This window comes from Armigeres subalbatus, chromosome 3, assembly GCF_024139115.2.
Source record: "Armigeres subalbatus isolate Guangzhou_Male chromosome 3, GZ_Asu_2, whole genome shotgun sequence".
NCBI lineage: Eukaryota > Metazoa > Arthropoda > Insecta > Diptera > Culicidae > Armigeres > Armigeres subalbatus.
The window spans coordinates 250,193,413-250,218,836 of NC_085141.1; the positions used below are offsets into that span (position 1 = coordinate 250,193,413).

The following is a 25,424-nucleotide window of genomic DNA, read 5'->3' on the forward strand; positions in this document are numbered from 1 at the left end:
TATGTTCTCTGTTATTCCATTTGGGTTATCAGCGCTACGGAATGCATCGGTGATGGACATTCGGCTGTCAGGATCCACCGCTTGAAACGAATGTCGGAGCTGTTAACTCTAATCTATCTCTCGTTGATCCTTTTACAGCTGACAACGATGACTTTCGCTATCTGAGCGCTCTTCATGGTTCAAAATTCCGTGCAAAAAATAGACATTCTCGAAGCCACGGTGATTGTGTTTTAAGTGGTGAAGTGCAAATCTAGCAATAAAACAGCACGAGTAGTACAACATTTGCAAAACAAAATTGTTATATTTTCGTAACCATGAGTTCCAAGGAGTTCGAGCGCAACGAGCCGAATCGGCGCAGTATCCGTCTCAAGCCACACAAACTGGAGGTCGTCACGCTTGGTGAACTACCGACAGCCGCTAAACGGACCACCTTCCTAAGTTCCCCGCAACCATCGCGCGTTGCGGTCAGGAACTACCGAAACGAGCAAAACTCTGCCGGACAAATCGATATCCGTGACGACTACAGTCTGAAACTCAGTGACATCACTGGACCCAACTCCAAACATGCCGACTCAGCTCCCTTATCTCCGGAAGGGGATTCCCTCTCGGTCCTGCAGAACCTCGAACGCCAAATCAACACCATGGAGTTCGACACTCGCATGAAGGCAGAACATCCGGCCGACGTCATCGATACCAAAAAAGACACCAAAAAGGACCACCGTCCGGTGCACTACGGAGAACTGTCCAGCCTTCTGAACAGCGGCATCAGTGACGTGTCCGGCAATGGGTTCGGCTACATGGACAAGCCCGGCGAGAGCGACACCGACGACGACCTCGCACCGAGTTCCTTCAAGCGTGGCGAGGACTCCCGCAGTTCCACCGGTGGTGCCATAACCACGAATCGCAAACCCAGGACTACCCGAGTCATCAATCGAACCGCTTCGGATTCGAAACAGGCCGAAACCACGGCCAAACTGCTCCGCCAGAAGAAACCGGCCCCGCGGCCACCGATGATCATTCCGACTACGTCGCCACCGCAGGTGACCAAAATGGTTCCGAAAGATCCACCTGCGGCACCGCTGGTGGCCAGTTCGGTCGGCGCCTCATCCGGAAGCAACTCCACCACCGGTTCGTCTACGGGAAGCTCATCGATAGCTGCCGCCGCCGCCGCCGCTGTTGCAGCGACTGCGACTTCGCCCCGAGCGTCACCCATGAGCAGCGTGAAGAATTCCACCGAGCGGAAGATCAGCTCCGAAATAATGAAGCACTTGGTCAGTCCGCAGAAATCTCAGGTAACTAAAGGGGTTCGGTTTTCAGGCATCCCTACACCGGCGAGTGGAGGAAGTGTGACGATAATCATAATGATGATGGCTGATTGATCGAAAAAATAAGCTTTCGTCAGCAGCAGACTGCGGCGGCGGGCTGATAAGTTGTTGGCTTGTCCGCTATGACCTTCGTTAATGATATCGATTGGCAATACACTCACTTTGTGACGGTGTTGCTTTGTTGTTGCGCGAATTTTTCTTCCTATTTTAGCTTGACATATTTGATGATTTCAGCGTTTTTATGATTTCTTGGAATAGATTTTTTCTGCGTACTTGTGAAGTTTATCTAATTCAACGATGTACTAAATTCAATTTCCTGAGTAATAAGCTTCCAAACACAAATTGATCAAATTAATTTTTTAAAACAAAGATTTTTTAATATAATGCCAAAAGCATACTTTCAATTTCAGACCCCGAAAAGTATCTGTATGTATGTAACTTGGTTGAAAGATGTTATTGTTTTGCTTATCTGTATCGTATTTGGTTTATAACTGGTTAGTCCAATGATCCAATTTAGGATTTTTCTATTTAAATTGATTTATTGGTGTTTTATTCATTTCATTTCTCGGTGTGCTATCAATTCCATATTGAAGCTAAGAATCAACAATATATAATGCCATCCGATATGTAAACGCAGGTCCAAAATTGTCAACCCAACTCAGACCAAACTGAAACCAAATTTAGCTGATAATGAATGATTCCACATCGGCTCGCTACCAGCGAAAATCGGGACAAATTAAACCAGGTCGATGTTATTGCGGGGCAAATTTTGCTCCTGTTTATTATCTCTGGTCTGTTTGCTCTACCCATCATATCTAAGTGGCAATCCGCTCAGATTAGTCTCCGGTCGAAGCGAAACTGACTGACTAACAGCAAGGGTAAGCAAGTGATGGTATCACAGCCAGCCAAGTTCGGTTGGCAGTGATTTTCGCGACTAAAGCGAATGTTTGTTGTGGCTATTATCAGGGTTTTTTCTGCACGTCATTGTGAGCTGTCGTCCAATTGTAATTTTTATTTACCTGTTGCTGTAAAGTTCTCTTTTCGAGATTTATTTATCTCCAGTGCAAGAATATGATATTTTCGCCTTTTCATAACTAGAAGAATCACTATTAACAAACTACAATTAGACATTGGTGTTTAGTGGTTCGTAGTCATAGAGTTTTGAAACATTTTTGGATGATCAAAAATCCTATTATTGGCTGTAATTCGAAAGTCATAGCAAAAAAGAAGAACGATTAAGTATCAAAATCAATATTCTGATGTGAACCCCAGGGCTGAAAACCTCAATTATATTTTTAAAAAAAATCAATGTTATCGAAACTGTCTCATCTACAGTTAGTCTAAATTTTGTCGTTAGTTTATTTAAATTAGTATTTCCCACTTTCCGTCTCTCTGTTCGAAGGTTGTCTGAACGTTCGACAATCCTTTCTTCCAACATTCGCCCCCTGAAATCTGCCATATTGTACGATATCACAATGCACGGGTTTTAACGCGTAAAAAACGACTTCACTGAAAATCAATTTTTCGCGGAGCAAAACCGAATCTTTCAGGTATCTCGTTCTTGGGCCGCCATTCACTAGTTTCCCTACACATCATATGCACTTCATACCCCGCCCACTGTAAACTGCCTTGTTTTATTAGCTTGTCAATTTCTACCGGAAAGCCATGTTCTAGAATTATATGCCGCAGCTCATTCCGTTTCACTGAGTTGTACGCTGCCTTAAGTCCACGAACAGATACTAGGTCCGCAAGTTGTATTCCCAGAATTTATCAAGGATTTGTGGCAGAGTAAACATCTAGTCCTTTGTTGATCGTCCTTCTCGAAATAACTTTGGTATTCGTCGACAAAGGTTTCCGTAAACGGGCGTACTCCCGACTTATAAAAGCTCGGCCGAGAGTCCGTCCTTTACAGCGGCATTATCGCTTTTTAGCTCTCGGACAGCCTTTCTCACTTTGTCTACCGTGGGTGGCTCCACTGCTCAACCCTGATTCTGTTTGTGTCCTCTCTGTCCGATTGTCCATTCAACAATAACTCAAAGTGATGCTTCCGCCTAGCAGCCACCCCTGCTCTGTCGGTTAGCAAATTTCCGGAGCTGCCATTGATCATGACTGGTGCCTGTGCGCTTTTCTTGCGCATATTGTTGATCTTATTGTCTTGCGCATATGTTGATCTTCCACGTATGCTTGATATTCAGCGCAGTACTGCATCGCAATATGAACGTCGAAACAAACGCTAGCAGACGCTTCGTGCTGCTTCTAGAGATGGGCGCTCCGCTCAGGAGCTGTTCGAAAGATTCGCTTCCTTACATTGAGCTGATGAACCATGGATCTTTTTTAAAGAACCCCAGCTCAGCAGCTCACTTTAAATTGTTGAAATCATTGTCAAACACGCGCCTAGAGAAACTCCTTTGAGCGTACGCACTCGAGTACGCGCGCTGTTGTATTTTGTACAACACAAACGAAAATACCACGCTCGCGGTACACAACACAAGCGAGCTTGTATGAGAATTCCAGTCCAGTACCGCGCACGTGCTGATCGTTTATTATTTGCACCTCAAGCACCATCAAGCCAAGCGACAGCACCATCTAGCCAACCAACAGAAATCATTTCTGCTGCAGAAAGGAATAAGAAACACACAAGCAAAAATAATCTAGCTTGCCGTCTATTTCGAAACCCATACCCACATACTTGGCGCTACGAACGGACACGACGGACACACAAAAGATACCTAGTAGTGCGGTAGCGAACGAACCGTACCAAGCAAAAGATCGAAGATCCGAACAACAGTTGTTCGGAGAGTTACTCTCAGTTCCGCTCATGTGGTCGTCCAGCTCGAAATTGCTGTGACATGGAAGCGAGAGCTGCGCTACCAGCTGAAATCCGTGCGACACGGATCTCGATTCGGATCAGTCGCGACCGATTCTAGCGAACCGTGTGGTTCAAACGACCCGAACTGGGAGCTTGCACGGAGCGGATTTTTTGCTTGCGACGGGTTTTCCCGCTAGCATACTGCTACATGTGCACTATGTTTGCTCTGACTCTCTTGTTTTTAGTTCTCCCGCATTTCGGGAACCAATATTGTGTCGCCAGCACTAAATTGTATTCCGACTTCCGACGTTTTACTTCCGAACTTACTTCCGACATCATGAACGTCAGAACAAAATTTGAATTTGCTACCAAAACATTGTCGGAAGAGCGTTCGGAAGTGTGGAAATCGACTCCCGAACCTCAATTTGGTGCCAGCGACGTTGTCAGCGACAAAACAAGCTCGATTTTGTGACAGATAACACCGTGCAGTGCTGCATATTTATTTTATTTTTCGGTGTGAACCTCGTCGGAAGTGGGCCTTGCTGCCAGTTCATCAGCGTCATTTAAACAGTTTTGGTCTAAATGCACAATACAAGATGAATGGGCTCGCTTGTATGAAAATGTCAACTACGCATGGTTAGAAGCGCGCGCAAACAAGGCATTGATTTACTGCGCCAATAAATAAAACACTTATGACACGTGATATGGTTCATATACATACCAGATACTAGGGACTGAATTATTCAAATTAACGAATTATTCAAATTAAGTGAGGTAAATAGATGAATGATGAATGATTGACATAAATTTTTCAAATTTTTGAACAATAATTAAAATCGAAATAATAATATTACAAATATTTTTTAATATATGTAGCATTAAAGAACTGAAGAGCTGATCTAAGGAGCTGATCTAAGGAGCTGACTTTTCAATGAGCTGAACGGATCAGATCCGCTCACTTTTTCTTTTTTTTTTTTTTTTTTACAAGGGAGAATGCATTTACACACTAACCCAGTACACGTGCATTGTAGTTGCCAAACTACCACACGGAAGTGTACTGGAGTGTCGGACTCGACCATACCGGTAATACCGACTAAACTCCCTTGGGCTCCACCATCGTTTCCCCCAGGAACTACCTCACAGTACTACTTCTGGGGGATGGCAGTACTAAGCGTACTCACTCATTATCGCTCACACAGGCACTCGTCCCACGCGAGACTGACTTGGGTGCTCGCACCCCATTCACTCCATTTGAGTCTTACTTGGATGCTCTCCCGGACGCTCCGCTGCCATGCCTCGAGGTGTCAATAGCGGTAACTGCCTGGGCCTACAGATATTGCGCTACGACACTCTGCCTCAGCACGAGCAGATCAATCACACCACTGCCGAAGCAGACCATACGCTACCCTGCCGAAGCAGGGACACTCCCCATGCACCACATGTGCACAACTGTAGGTGTGTGGGTACAACCCACTGCTACCCTGCCGCCGAAGCAGCTTCTCCAAAGACCATTCGCTCCATGTGACCCTTTTCGGTGCTCACTCTAACACTCCACTGCAATGCCTCGAGGTGTCGATGGGATACCTCGACTCCTGCCTCAGCATGTGCAGTCCATACTCAGACTTCTGCTGCGCTTTGAGGTGACAATAGCGGCGGAGACACGCTATGCCACTCCTGTCTCAGCACAACCAGATCACTCACTCCCTGCCGAAGCAGCTCACGCGCTACCCTACCGAAGTAGGTACACTCCACAACTTATTCTAACACTCCACTGCCATGCCTCGAGGTGTCGATAGCGGTATGTGGGGACTAATCAACGATACTACGCTACGACACTCTTACCTTAGCATGTGCAGTCCATACTCAGACTTCTGCTGCGCTTCGAGGTGGCCATAGCGGCGGCGACTCGCTATGACACTCCTGCCTCAGCACAAACAGATCACTCACTCCCTGCCGAAGCAGCTCACACACTACCCTACCGAAGTAGGGACACTCCACATGCCAGTTGGCACTCCCTCCCTGGGCTTGTGCTTTTGAAGCGGCACACAGTCGCTTTGATAGAGTCCGCTTACGGGCACTTGTGGTTTTTTGGGAGGGATTTCAGCAGAGCCCACTGCTAAATCCCACCACGCCCTAGGCAGTTCTCCCTGACTCGCAGACAGCTGGGGAGGGGTCGTCAAGCCCTTGGACATCATGCTGTTCCTGCTGTCCCTGCTGCCCCCAGATCCGCTCACTGCAATGAGCTGTTTTGCCCATCTCTAGCTGCTCCATGGACCGGCGACCTTGGGCATGAGCCTTGCTGTTGCGTTCATTGTCTCGACCGACTGTTCGCAGCCGTAGACTGTCAAATATCATCTGGTGCTTTGGTGATCGCTTCGAAGCAATCGCATACCCTCCGATGTCGATCTTCATCCGCCATATCGCCTTACAATTACTGACTCTTGTGATAGGTGAACTATGTGCAGCTTCATTTGTCCAGCTCTCGCTTCCGCCACCGACAGTTCGATCCCTTCGAGTGCCTATTGCCGTAAGTAACCCACTTCCCTGAGCAGCGGCAGTGTCCAGAGAGTTGGATTGTTATGCACTACACGAGCCAATTCGATCAGTTATTCGGCGTTTCAACGATTTTTTCGACCTGTTTGACATCAACTTGCTGCTGATCAGTGGCTTGCTCCAAGAGGCCTGATCTGCGCTCCCGCATACGTGGGCGCGATGTCTTCCTTTAATCGATCTGCGATGTTTAGCTGTAATGACGAAATTCTGAGGCGGATCAATGGTTAGTTAGCGTTCGACATGCTTTAGGCCAAATGCTACTTATTGTGAAGGCTTTGTTCCGTTAATACTGATGAGGCATGCGAATCTTTTGCTAGCGTATGACATACTTTTCCAGTACGCGTGCCTTCCACTATAGGATAAAGAAGCACATGATCTAGAATTCATCATTTAGGTGTTTTGAATAGTCTTTCCTTGCCTTCAAACCTTAATCCGAATTCCGATGCAGAATCCATCGTCAACTTGTGCTCGCGCTTTTCTTTGCGCTTTGCTTCTCAGGATTTCACACCGAAGATTGGGACTTGTAAACTAACGTTTGCGAAATAGAAGCATAAGTCAAGTGCTAGAACGTTGGAGGCGCTGTTTTCCCATAGACAGAGCTATTGTGATAAACATGATTCAACAATAGCAAACCCGGATTTCGTAGGGTTTGATCGGTACCTTGAATGTCCAAATTATTGTTTTGTTTAGCACATTCTCATCTGAGATGTTCTCATGAATGAAAATTTGGCTACTGTGATGAAAAACAAGAACATCAGACACTTAATTTGAAAGTATCGCCTTGTACAAAACATGTTGATCACGAGATATAGAGGGTCTTAGCAATCTAATAGTTATGCATCTACTGTTTTCCACGACTCTTCTCCCAACGGTACCCCACATTCCTTCAGACCCAAAACCATTTTTTTCTTCATTTCAAGCAAAAAGTTGAGAAGGAGTTGTCCAACAAAAATCGTTCACCTATGGTTCTGGTCGTCTTTTTCAATTTTTTTTTGCTATGTGCCCAACTGTATTCGATTTTTTTCGATTGATTCCTTAGGTGGTCTTCGACAAAAAAAAAAAATTTACCTTATTATTTGAAGAAAAAGTCTAGAAAAAGTGGTTCGATCTGTCCCATTCAGTACTTGTTCTGCTCGTCTTTTTCCCAGGACCTGTTTCGTTACTAAGATGAATTTTGAATGTCACCTAAATATTGATATCTTACGGATACCACGTCCTTCAATAAAAAAAATTGCGCGTGGGAATGTGGGTTGGCCATTTTCAATAAATACGAACTGCCCATGATTTCATAGTTGACGTATCAATCACGCTTATTTAAGCGTTTATAAAGACAATTCAACCGCTGCAACATCGATACGATACTTGTTCCAAAGCTTATTCAAGTGCTTGCAGGTTGAAACGTTTTAAATTTGCGGCATAGTCAGAGTGAGGGGCGACACGATGATTGTTTGCAGTCCAACTTGCACGGAAAAAAGTTTCTTATTTCTTTTCTTAACCCTTCAGAATGCGCGCGGTCCTAGATCGCTCATGTTGTGTATTTAAAGTTCCTCATTTTTTCATATGAAGTTCTTTTAAATTATAAAAATCCCCGAAAGTATAATTTTCTCGAAATTCTCGAACATGACTTTTCCCCGAACATTATGTCTCCCCGAAAATGGCATTTTACCGAAAATAACATTTGACCGAACACAATATTTCTCCAAAAACATTTCCCGAAAATAACGTTTCCCCGCAAATGGCATTTTTCCAGAAATGACGTTTCCCCGAAAATAATTCTCTCTCTTTCCCCAAAAATAGTATTTCCTAGAAAATGACATTTCTTCGAAAATGGCGTCTGATATTTCTCCGAAAACCACATTTCCCCGAAAATGATATTTTCCCAAAAATAACATTTCATAGAAAATTATATTTCCACCGAAACTGACATTTGCTCGATAAAGATATTTTCCCGAGAACATATTTTTTTCGAAAATGTCTTTTCCCGGAAATGATGTTTCTCCGAAAATGATATTTCTCCGAAAATGTATGCGCTGAATGTGCCTTTACACCGAAAATCATTCAGTTAGAATAATTATCATTGAAATATTAACTGAATTCTGCTTAATCACATGCAATCCGGTCTAAATTCATTCGGATTGTGATTTAAGGCAATGGAAGAAGGTAATGCTTTCTTTGATTGACCTCATCCGGTCGGTATAAGGCAATGTGAGGAAAGAATACCTTTTTGAAATAGAAACTTTTGCTCTATATAAAGAAAATAAAGAAGGTAATCCCTTCTATGAATTGACGCATCTGCCCGGTATAAAGCAAAGGAGAAATATAAAGCCTTCTTTGAATGGATGTGTCTGCTCAGTATAAGGCGAGGGGAATTAATAATGCCTTCTTTAAAAGAACGCATTTGCTCGGTTTAAGGCGAAGGGATGGGTAACGCCTACTTTAAATGGATGCGTCTTCCCGGTATAAGGCGAAGGAAGTCGATAATGCCGTCTTTAAAAGAAGGCGTTTGCCCGGTATAAGGCAAATGGAGGGGTAACAACTTCTTTAATTTTTTTAATAATTTCCCGTAACACGGTAGATCACTTTGACGTAGTGTGTTGCGGTGTAAGATCTACCAAACAGAGCCCTAGCCTAATCCATTTTTCTAGCTAACTAACTTTTCTTGAACTGGTGAACAATGGTAGTGAGAGGAACACACGGAAGTTCTTATTACTGAACAAATTCTCTTGCTTGAAATGGTCTTGTAGACAGAGTTAAATCCCGGGTTTTCATTGTTTACTGGTGATATTCTAGAAGCAAGACAAGGATGTGGCTACCCGGATAAAAAATATGATTAAAATATCATAAATTTTACTGTTACATCACCAATTAAAACATAATAGTTACCATTGAATGTAATGGAATTTCAACAATTAAATCACATCAGAAATAATGGTTTTCCACGATAAAATGAATAGTAAATGGGACTTTTACAATAAAAAAGGGGGGTTGTTATGTATCTTTACAAAAAAAATTTCCATACAAAATTCAGAGCAAAACAATTGATTTTACGGTTCTTCAATGGGATGATTTCGAAGGACAAAACCATAGAAAACATTGTGTTTCAAATGTTTTCTATAACATTTTTTAATGTTTTAAAGTAAAAATTCAATACGATTTGGAATACATTTCACACTAATACTACAATAAAAATTCAAAACAATTAATTATTTTACGATTCATTTTATTACTTTGATTTGAAATTTAATTTAAATTTAGATTTAGATATTTTATTCTGTTGTTGAGCGCTCTTCATAGCTTCTCATTGGGCATGCCGTAATGCTACGTTTAGACAAGGCAATTAAATTGAGCAAGTCGCTTGAATCTAACGCGAACTGAACGTGTACACATTTTAATTCAATTCACTTGACGAAAAAAAAGTTGAACATGTTGCTGCTGGTGAAGAGTGGTGGTGTTCGTATATGGCGGCGCTTATTGTGGCCGCAGTCTTTCGGCATCCTTTCCAATTAACCATGCTTTAGAACTTCCGTGGAGATGCGCCTGTGGATGATGAACATTAGAAAAGAATGTCATGAATGAATGAACATTAGAAAAGAATGTCAGAATGTTCTTTCTAGAGCACATAGAAAATATAAAGAAAAGTTACCTTTATCAGCGGTAGTTATGACGGTTGTTCTGTAATGGAAAACGTTGATGATTAATTGCAAACAGTAGTTTCCAATAAGCTTCATAGTTCTGAAAGAAACAAATCGAAATATTAACTAAAACGTCAGATTTGCTTTGGCGATAACAATCAAGAACCCATGGATAAGGGGCTTGACGTTGATATTTCAAGTGTCTTAAAAAGTTTTTTTTTTATTAATTTTTGTTGTTTAATAGAGTGCTTTTTTCAAACAAAGGTTAAGTTCAACACTAAATTAAAAAAATTAAGATATTTTTCCATTTTTTATATCTCTTTCACAAGAATATCGTTATTTTAATGGTAATGGTTTGAAAATAAGCTCCGTAGAGAAACTTTTATCACATCTTACTTAAATAAGGTCAACAGTTATACCAAACACTTGAGGTACCATGCCTCCAAGTTAACTAATGGTTAGTGTCGCACGATCTAACAACAACTGCCTATTGGTAAATTTGGAGGTGCCGGCAGGGCTCAGTAGGGGTCTAACTAACATAACTCTAATACTAACAAGACCCTGAAACAAACGCTTATCCAAATAGCATACATCTATTTATACTTGTAGTAGTAGCTAACAATAATTCATTTTGTACCCGTATAGCTGAAGTAGAATTTTAGTAGTGAAAAGTAGAATTTGTAGGTTTACTAATTTGGCATTGGAGATAGTGAATGTATCTATTATATCTTCTCGATAATCTTTTTATTTTAGTCTCTCTAGCTGCATGGATCAACGCAAAAAAACTGTTTCTCTCTTCCTTCTATTAGGTTAGTTAGAAAAATTAGCGGATATATAGGGGACATGACTTAGTGTTTCTCGTATTAAGACAAATTCGCTGACCTTTACCTTATAATAAAATAAATGACCGATAGTAAAATAAATGACTGAAATTTAATGATATCAAATAAATAATAAAAAACGAAAATTAATACATGACCATCGGTGGACAGAAAGACAAGAGACAGAGTTCTGTTTAGAATAGTTAATTGAGACCATTGCACTCACAAGATAGAGAATAACTAGTACCACTATTATTGCTACAAGACTAATAACTTGAACACTTACGGAAATGAGGATAGACCATATGATGCGTTCATCCACTATTATATTGAATATTGTTTACCCTGAATCTGAATAACTGAATTTTAGACCTCATTATTTTAATAAATAATAAAGGTTTGAATATTAGAAAAGGGAATAGAACTTGACCAAAAAAAGCAATTACGGAACAACTGGACAGAAATTTTGTATAATGATCACTATTAGACTACTGAAACTTTAACATATGACATTACTGTGACTGATAGGATACAATTAACTCGACGACGTATTGACAAACATCCGATACTCAACCGTGTTAAAATAAGGGAAGCTCTTCAATGTGTCCATTTATTACAATAGTACTTAAATTAATCTATTTTGAAACTACCCTACCAGAATGATATCATTACATCTTTATTCGAAATTGTTACTTGGAAATGGCAACAGTACCACCGTTGTCAACATAGACTACTATTAGGTATTGAATGTCGGCTCCAAGTAACTAATAATTAAATTTACATGTTAACTACTTATTCAGAAAACATCTATGTACATGTTGAGCTTCCATTATTTGTTCGGTTTATAATTGACAGACTGTAGATAGAAAGAATAATGTATCGGTATGATCACAATACAAACCCAGGCCGCAGTGACCTAGTGAGCAACATAGCTTGAGTCGTCTGCTAGTATTGTGTATCACATGGAGAGCCCAGCCGAGATACCAGTCTATTAAGACTACAACTGGTCAACTCTCGAAAAAAAAAAAAAAAAAAATTATTTTGAAGTAATTTTTCGAAGGGATCTGCAACATTAGACATATTGAGTTCAAGTATTTTTAATAACATCCTATCACTGTTCAACTTCTAGGTTCAAAACAGGATAGTGATAATAAAGCAAATTAAAAAAAAAAGCAGATCAACGATCGGAATTTTAAAATTCTGGAAATTTTGATATCATGTGCTCTTGAGAAGAAATATAAATTTCTGTTAAAAATGCTTCAACTAAGAAGTGAGCTTTAAAATATTCATAAAAGTCCTGATATTTCGAAAATATTTTCAAAATTCTTATAACAAAATTAGGATATTTTTTTATCTTATTGATATAACAAAGCTCAGTCAATTTGGATATGCCGCATTCGGGTGTTAATATTTAATTTAATTCATGTCGATAAAGAAATAATAATTTGTATACTTTGTCATCTAGAATTTGAAACATTGCAGAATGTATTTGCTCGTGTTCGGAACATTTTCTACTCGAAAGTGTTTTTTTCCAGCTACAGCATTTTCGCATGTTCGTGGGTTTTAACTATCCCAAGGGAAATATCTTTATTTGTTTATATATGAAGCTTAGCTTTGCTTAGATTGACTGTATGAGAGACTAGGGAGACTTGATCCCCTTTTCTGATTCCCGATGTATCACAACCAAAAATAAATAAACATACGCGATTTCCACTCAGACTCTCTATGAAATATACTGCCGTGAATCGCATATTTGTCCCATATGAATAGGAAACCCAGCAAAGATGGGACAGATATGCGATTCATGTCAGTATAGTATAGTATTTTGGAGTGGTGTTAAAAATCTACTTTTAAAATATTCGGGGGAAATTGATCCCTCCCCAAAAACTTGCTTTGATAAAATTAGAAAGGTATCCTCAGATTTTTTGAATATTTTTCCTTCAAAACACGCGGAATTCTCGAATTGCTGTGCGTATACATGAACGATTTTTATTATAAAATTCGACAGCACATGTAATTTTTAAATTTGGGGAGACTTGATCCCCTTTCTATGATATCTACGCAATAAATAATTTTTCCTGCCAACCCTTTATTAAATCTGTCAAATCTACAAAAAAATAGAAGCCTGAGAACAGATTTATATTTTTTTGAATTTTTTCGCCAAATTTTTGTACAGTGATCGTTTGCTAATTGGGCGGTTTGACAAGCGTCAATGTTGTTTACTTTTGCATTGAACAAAAGAAAATTTTACGCGCCAGAAAATATTGATCCCGCCAAACACGGAAACAAAACGTCAACGCGTTTTTGACATCACATTCTGACGTTTAGCTGCTTTTTAATTGGGTTTCGCCCCAATTAGCGAACCCCCAACTAAAAAGCGCCCCAACTAGAAAAAGCCCAATTAGCGAACGTTCACTGTATGGGTAACTAATGGGGGATTCACAAACTTATTTTTTTACCCTGATGTTAAACTTTTACCGAGTTTCGCACAGCCGAGCCCCAGCAAACATGTTTTTTGCCGAGATTTCTGTCAAAGTTGCTGAAAATCAGCAAATAAATTGCCGATAATCAGCTAACAAACGTCATTTTTACCGGGATATCAGTTTTTATTTTGCTGGGCAAACGGCTGTGCGGATTTTTGCCGAGCTGCAGAATTAAAAACAGAGTGTGAAGTGTCCCCATATTAAGGCAATAACTTCAAATCCAAGTATCCTAAAACTTTGATGAAATGTTGACATTTTCATCAGTACAGATCATTAAACATATTTATGGCTTTGTTCTGTGAAAAAACACTAAACTGCCGCCTCGGCTCTCTCCCAGTGTGGGGATGTAATGCCAATAAGTAGTAGTCTGTGAAAAAACGAAACCATTTGCTCATTTTAATGAAAAGTTGTTCAAATTTTGCGTGGCCAATAAAAAAAATCTCAAGGTCAAAACATACAAACCGCCCTGCAGAATAAATAACGTTGTCAATCCATAAAATAACTCACAACATAAAGGTCATTAGACTAGAGGATCTATACTAAGAATACGCTAGAACAAAACTACTTTAGTTATCGATAAAACAGGGGATGATCAAGTCTCCCCGGAGATTTAGTCTCCTCACCTTCCCCTACCCATCGTAGTTGCTAGTCGTGATTGGCCGAAAAACAACAAATAATGCACAGCTCACCAATTGATCTCGGGACAATAAAGCTATTCTCACTGTACATACTTCAAAGTTTCTTTAATTCAAGGCCAATAACGATGCCGACTACGTCCTCACAGTCAATTAGGATAAGGGGAGGAAAATTAGTTCGACACTCATTGCTACAAGAGACCGACGAATCCTCTGCATCTCCATGAGTGCACTGGAAAGGAATAGTATGTTAGTTAGGAAGGAAATATATTGGAAATTGCCTTGGAAAGCGACTCATTATTTCTTTTGCACGACGCCATTATCATGATGATACAAAAACGGAAAACCAACGCGTGCCTTACGTATTTTCCCGAAGACTGATTCGATATCTTAACTACTTCGCGACGATTAAAACACAGAATGTTGTTATAAGGAGCACTGCCCTAGCACTAGTTTGGGCGAAATATCAATTTTCCTTCCTTCCTGAAAAGAAATATTTTTCCGCAAAAACTTTCCATTAAAACTGTTTGCTTGATTTCCTATCTACATGGGACTGTTATGCATTTATGGACAGTTAAAAAGTCCATACCACCCTAAGGATTTATATAGCTGTTTATTAGAATTTAGTCTAGTCGAGTCAAGTACGAGATTTGAACGTGGTTGAATTAATTGGAGTAGTACTAGCTTGTCTTCCGACAGGTGAAGATATTTCACTAAAAGAGCTTAATAATTTTCTTGGAAAGTATGCTCTATCCAAATAGTGGTTTTGAAACCACAAACCTCTGTTTGTTCTATTCTGAGTGCTTTCGAGTAGTAATGACTACCAAAACATATGAAGCTTTGCTACATAAATTTTAATTGTTCATTGTTATTTCATTTCTAAGCGGATTATTCATAACCTAACTGGAGTTCATCATATCCTTATCCTAGATTCTAGACCAACTGAAGAAAGGTGAAGACGATTCGGAATCGACTAATAATAGCCGACGATAAGTCCAGTCTTTCGCTTTTCTGTCTATTTCCAACCATTCACGGCACATCCAGACAGCCCAACTGATAGCAGGTATTCAATTAAAAGCCGTCTATCAGCTCAACTAGTTGGTGTGGGATTATGGCGTTCGAAAATGTCTTGTTTATCGCGCCCTGTAGCTAGTGCGATGGATGATGGTGTGTTGTTTGATAGTTGATAATACATATTTTACGAGCCCCGTGCATCGGCGGATGTGTTGATTACAAACTAAACTATGTCCATGCGACCGTGTGGAGTGAGAGATAATGCAACTAAGTTTTTTTTTCCCGTTTCCAACAAAGGTGTGTCCTCGTGTTCGGTTCCGCTTGTTTAGGGCTGTAGAAATTTTCCATGAATCAGCCCCAACCGATCGACAGACATATGGCGCGGTACCATAATTCAGAATCAATTTTCGAAAGGGCGAAACTGTGTTTGTAAACAAAAGCTTCTCTCGTCGCTGGTGGGCTAATTTGTGCCAACCAGCGCCATATGAAAGCCAGAGAATTCGTTGCTTCCATCAGTGGGGTTTGATTGCGTGGATGGGCTCAAATGAGCCCACAAGTGACGGAAATACTAATTGTTTACAAAAGCAGTATCGCCCTTTTGAAATGTTGGAGTCGAATTGTCGACTATCGAACGTTGTTCGTCCGAGTATATATGCAGTGTTTATTATTAGTACTGATTACATTCGATTTTCAATTAATGACAGTAAATGAAGTGATGTTTCAGTAAAGTTTGAAATTACAAAGTAGGGTCTTTTATAAGGTCAATGAGAAAATTAACTATCAAAGAACAAATAATTTATTCGGTACTGCAATGTCAAAAACTATGAAATATCGCATCTATGTTGGTGCTATTCCATTCAATTAGGCACAACAGGCCTCTTACAAGGTGACAACGCTTAGTGCGACAACAACGACAGTAGGCCAAAGGTTATGTCCTGCGAAAACAAATGACCCAAATGTGTGCTCTCTTCTTCACACCGACCGCCCTTATTCCAATGCGCAGTCAATCCCGGCTTTTTTTACGTACGGCTGTCGGCGGGTCGGTAAACAAATCTTATGTAGTTTGCATGGCGCCAATAGTCTTCGGCATAACCCAGGGCCATTTCTTCTTTGTTGCCAGTTTGGACAATGATTGTATGATCGATCAACGACTGAAAAGGTCTCAAGTCCTGCGCACCGAAACAAACAATATTTTTGTGCTTTGAGTTTGCGTAACTTCCCTCAAATTTATTGAAAATTGAAATTTTCCTTGACGTTATTATTTTCATTTAAGACTCGACTCCTTCTCAAATGTTGACCTGGAGTATCAACAGCCTTTGCATTTCGTTACTGCCTCTCGGAATGAAACGAACGTGAACCAACAACCATCCGAGAGGCTCGCACAGAACGGAAGAAAAACATAATCAAAACAATCCACTTTCAATGTCAAGTAACAGGCTATAGGGACTGATACAGCGGCAGTAGTGAGAGTGGGGGGGATTGTAAACGCGCATAGATTATCTGTGGAATGATGAATTGATTGAACTGGTTAGCGATTATGTTGGTACGTTCCATGATAATGCTGCGCTGTTGGGTGTATTTCCGGTTCGAGAAAACAGCTGCCTCAATCAGATCCACTTTTGATGTGGGGTACGTTCGTATTAATGCTAATTTGTTTGGCAGTCAGGCAAGTAAAAGTCGATGCTTTATGTCGGTTCGTTGTTCTTTCGGTCGGAGTGCTGTATTCTATTTCCAAAATGGCTATTTATAGATTATTTTATTGGAAAGGTGCCTTCCTGGAGTGAGAAATAAGAATAAGATGAGAAATAAAAAAACGCGTAGGTAGCCGGCATGTGATGTTTGGAATCGTAAGAGAAATCGGTAGAAATGCAAATTTGAAGCAATCCCAGCAGATTTGAGCTCAGAATTGAATTGCGTTGCAAAATTTCAACCGAATTCAGTAAATCAAAATTAATCGAAAGCCCTATGCTGTGCTATTTGATAATCAAATTATTTTTTTCATTTCTTGTGTTCTTCATATTTAGGAGTTATGTTTTTTGATGAACGTAGAAAATGTATCTGCTAGCACAGTCATAATCGTACTAGGGTTACTGCTCCTGGACTTCATCTCATAGCTCCGATATTGGTCCTACGAAAAACAAAACAACGAAAAGGTATTTGATTTGTTTATTATTTTTGTGATTTTTTTCAGCAGTGAGCATGCATGTTAGCAAAAAGAAGGAACGAAATTGGTGCCGTATTTCTTTGTTTCGCGTTGAGATGAATATATGTACAGTGAGATTGAAAACGGAACAGTTCCCCTATTTGGTCGCGGAATTCGATTTATAATTTGGACCTATTTCTCCTCCTCACAGTGTCTCGCCTCTTGGTTCTACGCTCGTCATAGTATACGGTTCAAAAATATAATTGACGCAATATTCAGAGGTGACAAAAATAATGCACGGCGGGACGCTGAACGGCCGAACATCTAAAAGCAGATACTCGTCATGCATGAAGATATTTTTGTAACTTCAGAGATCTGCACTTGGATTCTGTTGGAACTGATTGTTTTAAATCGTAATTGAATCAAAATAATGCGATAAAAATTTGAAATGGAACCAATCAAAAATTAATATAACCATGCAAATCATTAATTCCAATCAAATTAAAATAACTAATTAAATGAACCCTTCCTATAGTAGCCGTAAAGCACAAAACAACACAAAAAGCAATATTTGGCACACCTCTATGGTTCCATTAGACTGTCCCTATAATCAATTGTGCGTGGAATAGTAAACTATTAAAAACAATGAAGTAAGGATTGATTTACAATCCAAAACAGTTGTTTAATTTTCCACAAATTTGATCTGTTTGATCTTTTTTTTTCAAATATTTGTTCCTATGAAATTAAAAAAAAAATGGTGCGAAAGAAAAAGTAAAAAAAATCGAAATCAATCGACATCAAATCAAATTAAAATTATAAATTGCATCCAAAGAGGGCCAATTTGAAATATTATCCGAATTAGGTAATCAAGTCAGTAAATTAAAATCGATACAATAGCTCATCCAAACCAAATTGAAATAGGGGAACTGCTCCTGGATTTTATCTCATGGCTCCGATATTCATCCCATCAAAAACAAAGCAAAGAAAAGGTATTCGATTTATTTCTTATTTTTGTGATTTTTTTCAGCAGTGAGCACACGTGTTGACAAAAAAGTGACGAAATTGGTGCCGCATTTCTTTGTTTCGCGATGAGATGAATATATGTTCAGTGAGATGAGATCGGAACAATTCCCCTAGAATGAAAACGAAATGGATAAATGAAATCAAACCTCAATCGATTTCAATTTGTAGTGAGAAGTGAAATGTTCCAAGTGGGGTGTAAGATAATGCTAGCCATTAGGCCGAAAACCAATGAGAATAGATAGAAGGTGTGGAAGAAGACCAAATGCAAGTGTATTAGTGGATGATGGAAAATGTAAACAGCAAATGGTGACGTAAAAGATATTTTAGTTACTAGATAAAGATTATCGCTGTCGTCGCTGTCCGGAACATCTTTTGCTGGCGAGGATAGGGGAGCTAAATGTCAAAGAAGGAAAATCCATACGATTTGACAGGTATGTACCACACATGTTTCGGACAGCAGAACAAAGGGAACCGAAGCGACAATCTTTATCTAGTAACTAAAATATCTTTTGGTGACGTACATATTTGTACGGCTTCTTATGGGAGCTCGTTCGAATGTAGTAGTGAAAGCTTTTTTGCCATACAGGAAAGGCACGCACACAATATATGGATTTCCATACCTTAGTATTTATTTTCATTGGCCGAAAACCTTTAGACCGAATGAGTAGTAAGAAGTGAGAAATTAGAAGTGAAAAGTTATAAGTGAGAAGAGTGAAAAGTGAGAAAAGAGAAATTATTACTATTTAGAAATTATTCTAAAGCAGGACTAAGCGAATGATAACAAATTAAACATGTTGAAATTGGCATCATTGTAGCTAGAAATTTTATCCCTTATTGCCTTTCTCGTACAACAAAGTTGTACCGAAAGGCTATCATTTCACTCCGAAAACGCACTTTTTATAGAAGCCTCTGAGACCCATAGTGTTATATACCAATCGACTCAGCTCGACGAACTGAGCACATGTCTGTCTGTCCGTGTGTATGTATGTGTGTATGTGTGTGTGTATGTGTGTGCACAAAATCTAAAGAAAACATTAGACAACTTTTCGTATAGTAATCCTTAACCGATTTTCTCGCAACAAGTTTTATTCGACAGAGGACAAAGCCTTGTTGATCACTATTGAATTTGATAACGATCGGTCATTGCGTTTAAAAGTTATGAAGAAAATGGTACACCGAACCATATAGGCCCCATATAAGGTTGGTGTCTTAACTAATTGCGAGAAAGGCATCACCAACGCTAGGTGGATTAATCTGGGTTTTTTTTTTTAAAAAGAAGTGAGCTCTCCTACAATTGAATTTTCTCTCATTTTCTGATGAGGCAGCTACATTTCTAGTACGGTGCTGTAGCTTAGGGTGCCAATGAAAATGACATTTTCGATTTTTGCCTTTCTCGTACAACTAAGTTGAACCGAAAGGCTATCATTTCACTCCGAAAACGAACTTTTTATAGAAGCCTCTGAGACCCATAGTATTATATACCAATCGACTCAGCTCGACGAGCTGAGTACATGTCTGTCTGTCCGTGTGTATGTATGTGTGTATGTGTGTGCACAAAAGCTATAAAAAACATTAGACAACTTTTCGTATAGTAATCCTTAACCGATTTTCTCGCAACAAGTTTCATTCGACAGGGGACAAAGCCTTGTTGATCACTATTGAATTTCATAACGATCGGTCATTGCGTTTAAAAGTTATGAAGAAAATGGTACATCGGGCCATATAAACCCCATATAAGGTTGGTGTCTTAACTAAATACGAGAAAGGCACCACCAACGCTAGGTGGATTAATCTGGGTTTTTAAAAACGACATTGCTCACAAGTTTCATTACCCCAAAATATGACCCCATGTAAAATTTCAGCTCAATCGGACATGATATAGGGGTGCCTTTTTTTTTAATTTCTACCCATGAAAATTTTCCCGAAAGTCGAATTTTTGTTTTTGATGCCAAATGACTTTAAAATGCATGAAACGATCGAGAGAAAAATTGGAAAAAAAATATTTTTTGTCTTAGAACATTTTTGAGACTTTTTTTTTATATGATGAAAAAAAAATCATCGGATTTTATACACTCAAGGAAATAAGACCATTCTATTCATGTGCCAACCCACATGGATTTTTGCAATGGGGTTGTACTCATAATAAGTATGTGTGATATTATTGACTTATCGCCAGTATGCATTTCCATTAAATACATGTGTTTACAAAATGGAATCTATAAAGTTGACACATACTTTTGAAAAGTTCAGTTTATGGAGTATATGCGTAGAGAAAATTATTCTAATCGATGGATTTTCGTTTTTATTCTTGATTATCATTGCATTTTTTTTTCTTTTTAGTTAAACAAATGAGATCGATGATGAATAATTCATAGCTGAAATGTTTGTTTGCATTTGAGATGCTTGCTGAATTTGGTTGGTTTTCGAAGTAAACTGTACTTGATTACAGACAGTAGTCATCAGACGGATAAACAACGTATTTTGAGAAAAACTTGTTGGAAAATGGTGCTTCCTTGACAATTAAACTCTGGGATATTATCATTGCCTGCAGTTGTTGAATGGGCTGTTCAATTCCTTCAGGCTCTCTGTGATGTACCGGTTTGTTTGGCTTTCAGACGCTGCTGGATCTCAACGATGGGGTGATTCCGATGAAAAATTGAATGTTTTGTTTGTTGGAGCAGGAGTACACGCCGGTACAGGAGATTCAGATGATGGTACTCGAGATGGTACCTATAATTGCAAATTTACACTCTAACCGTACTTAGTTCGTACCAATTCAAAGAAAAATGGGACGCGGAACCACTTAGTCTACACACGCACTCAAATGAAAATTTTCACTGGACGCCATTCTTCACCAACTTGATAAGCATTTCTGTTAGTCGTTGAGTTGGTCGGCGAATGCCTGGGGAACTTTCAATTAGTCATATAATTCAGTTGTTTGTCAAATACAAGGTATGTGTCGGATGTAGGATAATCATTAGAATCAAATGAATTTAATGAAAAGGCTTTTTTTAGAAAAGTATGAGAAATTACACATACATTTAAGGGGTCATTTTTCTTGCGTGTACCAGGCGATACGCAAACGTTTTAGTAGCCATAAATATCCCCCTTAGTAAAATTTGAGCTAAATCGGACATGATTTAGGGGTGCTCAAAATTAATCAAAACTTTTTTTTCACACAAAGGGAAATTTTTTTTTTGTGCCAAAGGACTCAAAATGCATGAAACTTTGAGAATTATTTTTTTGAAAACAATCGACTGTTTTGGGACTTCGAAAAAATTTCTCATCGCAAAAACAGTTTTTCATCGAATTTAAAAACCAAACGTTACGCAAACATTCCCTAAGCCCTGAAATATGCCCCTATGCAAAATTTGAGCTCCATCGGACATGATTTAGGGGTGCTTTAAATCTTGCTATCATAATTTTGATTTTGATGTTAAAATCCCAAAAATGTTCTAAGAAAAAAAAATCAATTTATTTGAAAAAATAAATTGGAATAACTTCAGATCTTGACGTTTCATGCATTTGTAAGTCATTTGGCATCAATAACAAAAATTCGATTTTCTTTCTTTTCCTTTGGTACCTTCTTGGGAAAATTTTCAAAACTTTGATAAATTTTAAGCACCCCTAAATCATGTTCGATTGAGCTCAAATTTTGCATGGGGTCATATTTTAGGCCAGGGTAATGAAACTTGTGAGCAATATTTTTTAGATTCGATGACAATTTTTTCCCATACATTGCATTGAAACCCTAAGCTACATTATATCTAATAGCGGAAACAAATTTTGCGACTGACAAGGAAGTCGAAAGAAGGAAGAATCACCTAGGAAAAAGGAAGAGAAACTAAGGAAGAAGGAAAAATGAAGAAGGAAGATCGTAAATAAAGAAGAAAAGAGGAAGAAGTAATAAAATAGAAGGAAGAAGAATGAATTAAAAAGGACGAGGGAAGAGGGAAAAGGAAGATGAAAGAAGGAAGGAAGGACGAAAGAAGAAAAAAAAGGAAAAGGGAAGATCGAAGAAGGAATAACGGGAACGCAGAGGGAAGAAGGCAGACAGAATAAGGAATAAGGAAAAAGAAAGTACAAAGAAGGAAGATGGAAGAAGGAAAGAAGAAGAAAAGAAGAAAGATAAAAGAAGAAGGGAGTAGGAAAACGGAAGAGAGAAAAAGAATAATGAAGAAAGAAGGAGCAATGGAAAAGGAAGGACTAACTTTTAACTTCTCATTCAGCCTAATGGCCTGATACCAAGTGAGATACTGATACTAAACTGAGGAGTACGTAGTTGGAAGTGAGAAATGTTCGAAGTAAGTAGTGAGCAGTAAAAAGCGAGAAGTGACGGGTGAGAAAAAAGAAGCAAGTTTTTTCTTTATTTTTATGATTTTTTTAATAAGTTCATCACACATAAGAAGCAGTGGTGGAAATACTCGCTTCACGAGTAAAAAAAGAGTGTAATTAGGCCTACCAAAAATGCCACACTTGTCTGAACCTACTGGCTGCATTTTTCTTTCGCTTGCTTTGTTCGAGTACGGACAGAGCAAAGACAAAAAGCAGGGCAGTATTTTGTTCGCGAGTAAAAATCACGATCGCGAGTATTTGTGGTTACTTCGAATACAATGGATAAATTTGACTTGACATAAACACAATAACAATAAACAATTGTGTTCTTGCTCGAACATCCGTGAGAAACATGTTCCGAGGTTGTTTTATGACTTTTTGCAAATTAACCCGAATGACTCGCGAAGCTTCACGAACATTTTTCGGGGTTCGTTTTTTTTTTGTTTTCTCTGCGAGTAGTAGGTAGGCAAGAAAAAAGGCAAAACGAATGTTCGCGAGTATATGGCATTGCCTACTTCTTGTTTTGTGAGTAAGGTTCACAGATTTTCACCACTGATAAGAAGTGAGTAGTGAGAACTAAAAAGGGAGAGCTAACAAGTGAGATAAAATAATTGGGTAGTGAGAAACGTGACTTAAAAAGTGAGAAATAAGTGGTGAAAAGAAAGAATAAAGAAGGAAGGAGGATGAAGAAGAGAGAAAATAGAAAGCAAGTAAGAGGGAAAGGAAAAGGATTTTTTTTAATTTCTCACTTCTCACTTACTACTTCGGAAAATGCATACCTTACTCAGTTCTCTCTTCCCTCAACTCATTTTTATTTTCTCACTGCTGACTTCTCAATTTTCATCTCTCACTTCTCATTAGTACCCGTTTACTTCTCACTTCTTATTCGTTATTTCAAGTTTTCCACTTCTGATTTCTCACCTCATACAAATCTTAACACATTGCTCACATTTCTCACATCTCATTTTTACTTTCCACTCTTAAAGTTGTCACTTCCAACCTCTAACTTCTTATTTCTTCTTAACACTTAAAAATTCTCACTACATACTCATTTCTCAATTTCTCTACTTGCAATATTGGGAATTCCGAGGAATTTTCAATAGAAGTGTGGAAGACTTTCTCTTGAAAATTTAAAAAAAAAACAGTGGTAAAAATCCGTGGTAATAATTTTCTTGGAAATTTCGAAAGAAATCTTGGAAATTCTTCAAAAGAATTTTCGCTGAAATGTTTGAAAGATTTCTTTGTGGAATTTTGGAAGAATTTCCCGAGAAAATCTTGGAGAATTTCACTTAGTGCGGAAGATTTGTTATTAAACCTTTATTAAAGAGACCTTCAGTTCGAGGCTGGCGTGGAAATTTCGAAGAGTTTTCTATAAAAGAATTTCTTCTTTCTGAAGAATTTTCTGTACATAGAACAAATAATGTTCTAAGAGGATTCAGAAGTATTGGGAATTCGGGGGATTGGAAATTCTTGGGAATTCCGCAGAATTTTCCGTAGACAGAACAAAGAATGTTCCATTTCGTCCCAACAAACATTGGAGGTGGGTGAAGTGCTTATATGACCAAAAATAGACTTCTTCAGCCAAAAAACTAGTTTATTCAGCTAAAATTGTTTGTTGGGGTGGCAAATCAAAATTTCCACGAAATGTTTTTCTAAATAACCCAAAAAATCTTTTTGTAGATATTCGTAAGAATTACCAGTGGAAGTTATAAAAGGATTTCCCGTAATTAATGTCAAAATTATATTAGAGAATAATCCCAATTGCATAATATTGAGACTATTCGAGAATCGGCATCTAATCCTAAACAAAATAAGCTTGAAATTGAGTATAAATCTATTCTAATTGCGTCGAATAAAATAGAATCAACACCGAAACTGAATTTTGTATTGTATTTAAAAATTCAAATGGAATTTCGTTACAATTGCAATCGACTCGAGATCAAATCGATATGGAAATCAATATTTATTTGATGTCTGGAATAAAAGGTTCTGCCTTGTGGTTTAGCGGAAAACCAGTTTCATGCATCATTCTGATCAATCTTTGTTACGCCTATGTTGGAAAGCATACGCGCAATCTTTCATATCAAGAGGAGATATCTGCCTAGAATTAACGTAAGTTAAATGCAAAACACATTGAAGATCCAGTGATTAGATTTGCAAATACTCAACTTATCCGAGGCAGTAGCCTAATGCTAAGTTCTTTCATGCTATTCAGAACCCGACCCGTTTGATATTCGAACGCATAAATCAGCACGAGACGACGCAACCATCACTTCCGGTGTCTTCCGCAATGCCGTTGTTCGCACCTCGTATTAAATTTAAGTACCGCCATCCAAAATCTCCTTTGGCCAACGGCTTGGGCGAAACACACTCTGAATAATATCTGACACGGCAAGTCTATTATTTTTTGCACCGCTAGTTATTTTGTCGGCGTCTATTATTAAATCCGTACACACACCGGCGGCGGTGAGTTTTTCCTCCGTTGGACAACGCTCACGCTGCGCTGGTTCTACTACTGTTGTCGTTGTTGTTGTTCTGTTGTTTCTAGCTTTTCCCGGTTCTTGGATTTTCCTCTGTATTTGCATATACGGACGGACCAGGGGCATCGTAAACATTTAGAGCGGCGAATCTGATACTCTGGTTCTATCCTA

The 25,424-nt window shown here is 38.9% G+C and overlaps 1 protein-coding gene across 17 annotated transcripts in view; it reads left to right on the forward strand.

The window, feature by feature from the left end:
* The window catches only part of LOC134223425 (serine/threonine-protein kinase MARK2-like), a 448,377-nt gene that overhangs the window by 309,555 nt on the left and 113,398 nt on the right, over positions 1-25,424 (forward strand). For 2 of the 17 annotated variants that reach the window (XM_062702570.1, XM_062702574.1), the window contains exon 2: positions 139-1,292. The exons of the other annotated variants lie outside the window; for them this stretch is intronic. In XM_062702570.1, coding sequence (XP_062558554.1) covers positions 315-1,292 — 978 coding nt within the window. In that variant the 5' untranslated portion in view covers positions 139-314. The remainder of the gene's footprint in view (positions 1-138; positions 1,293-25,424) is intronic. 17 annotated transcript variants of the gene reach the window in all.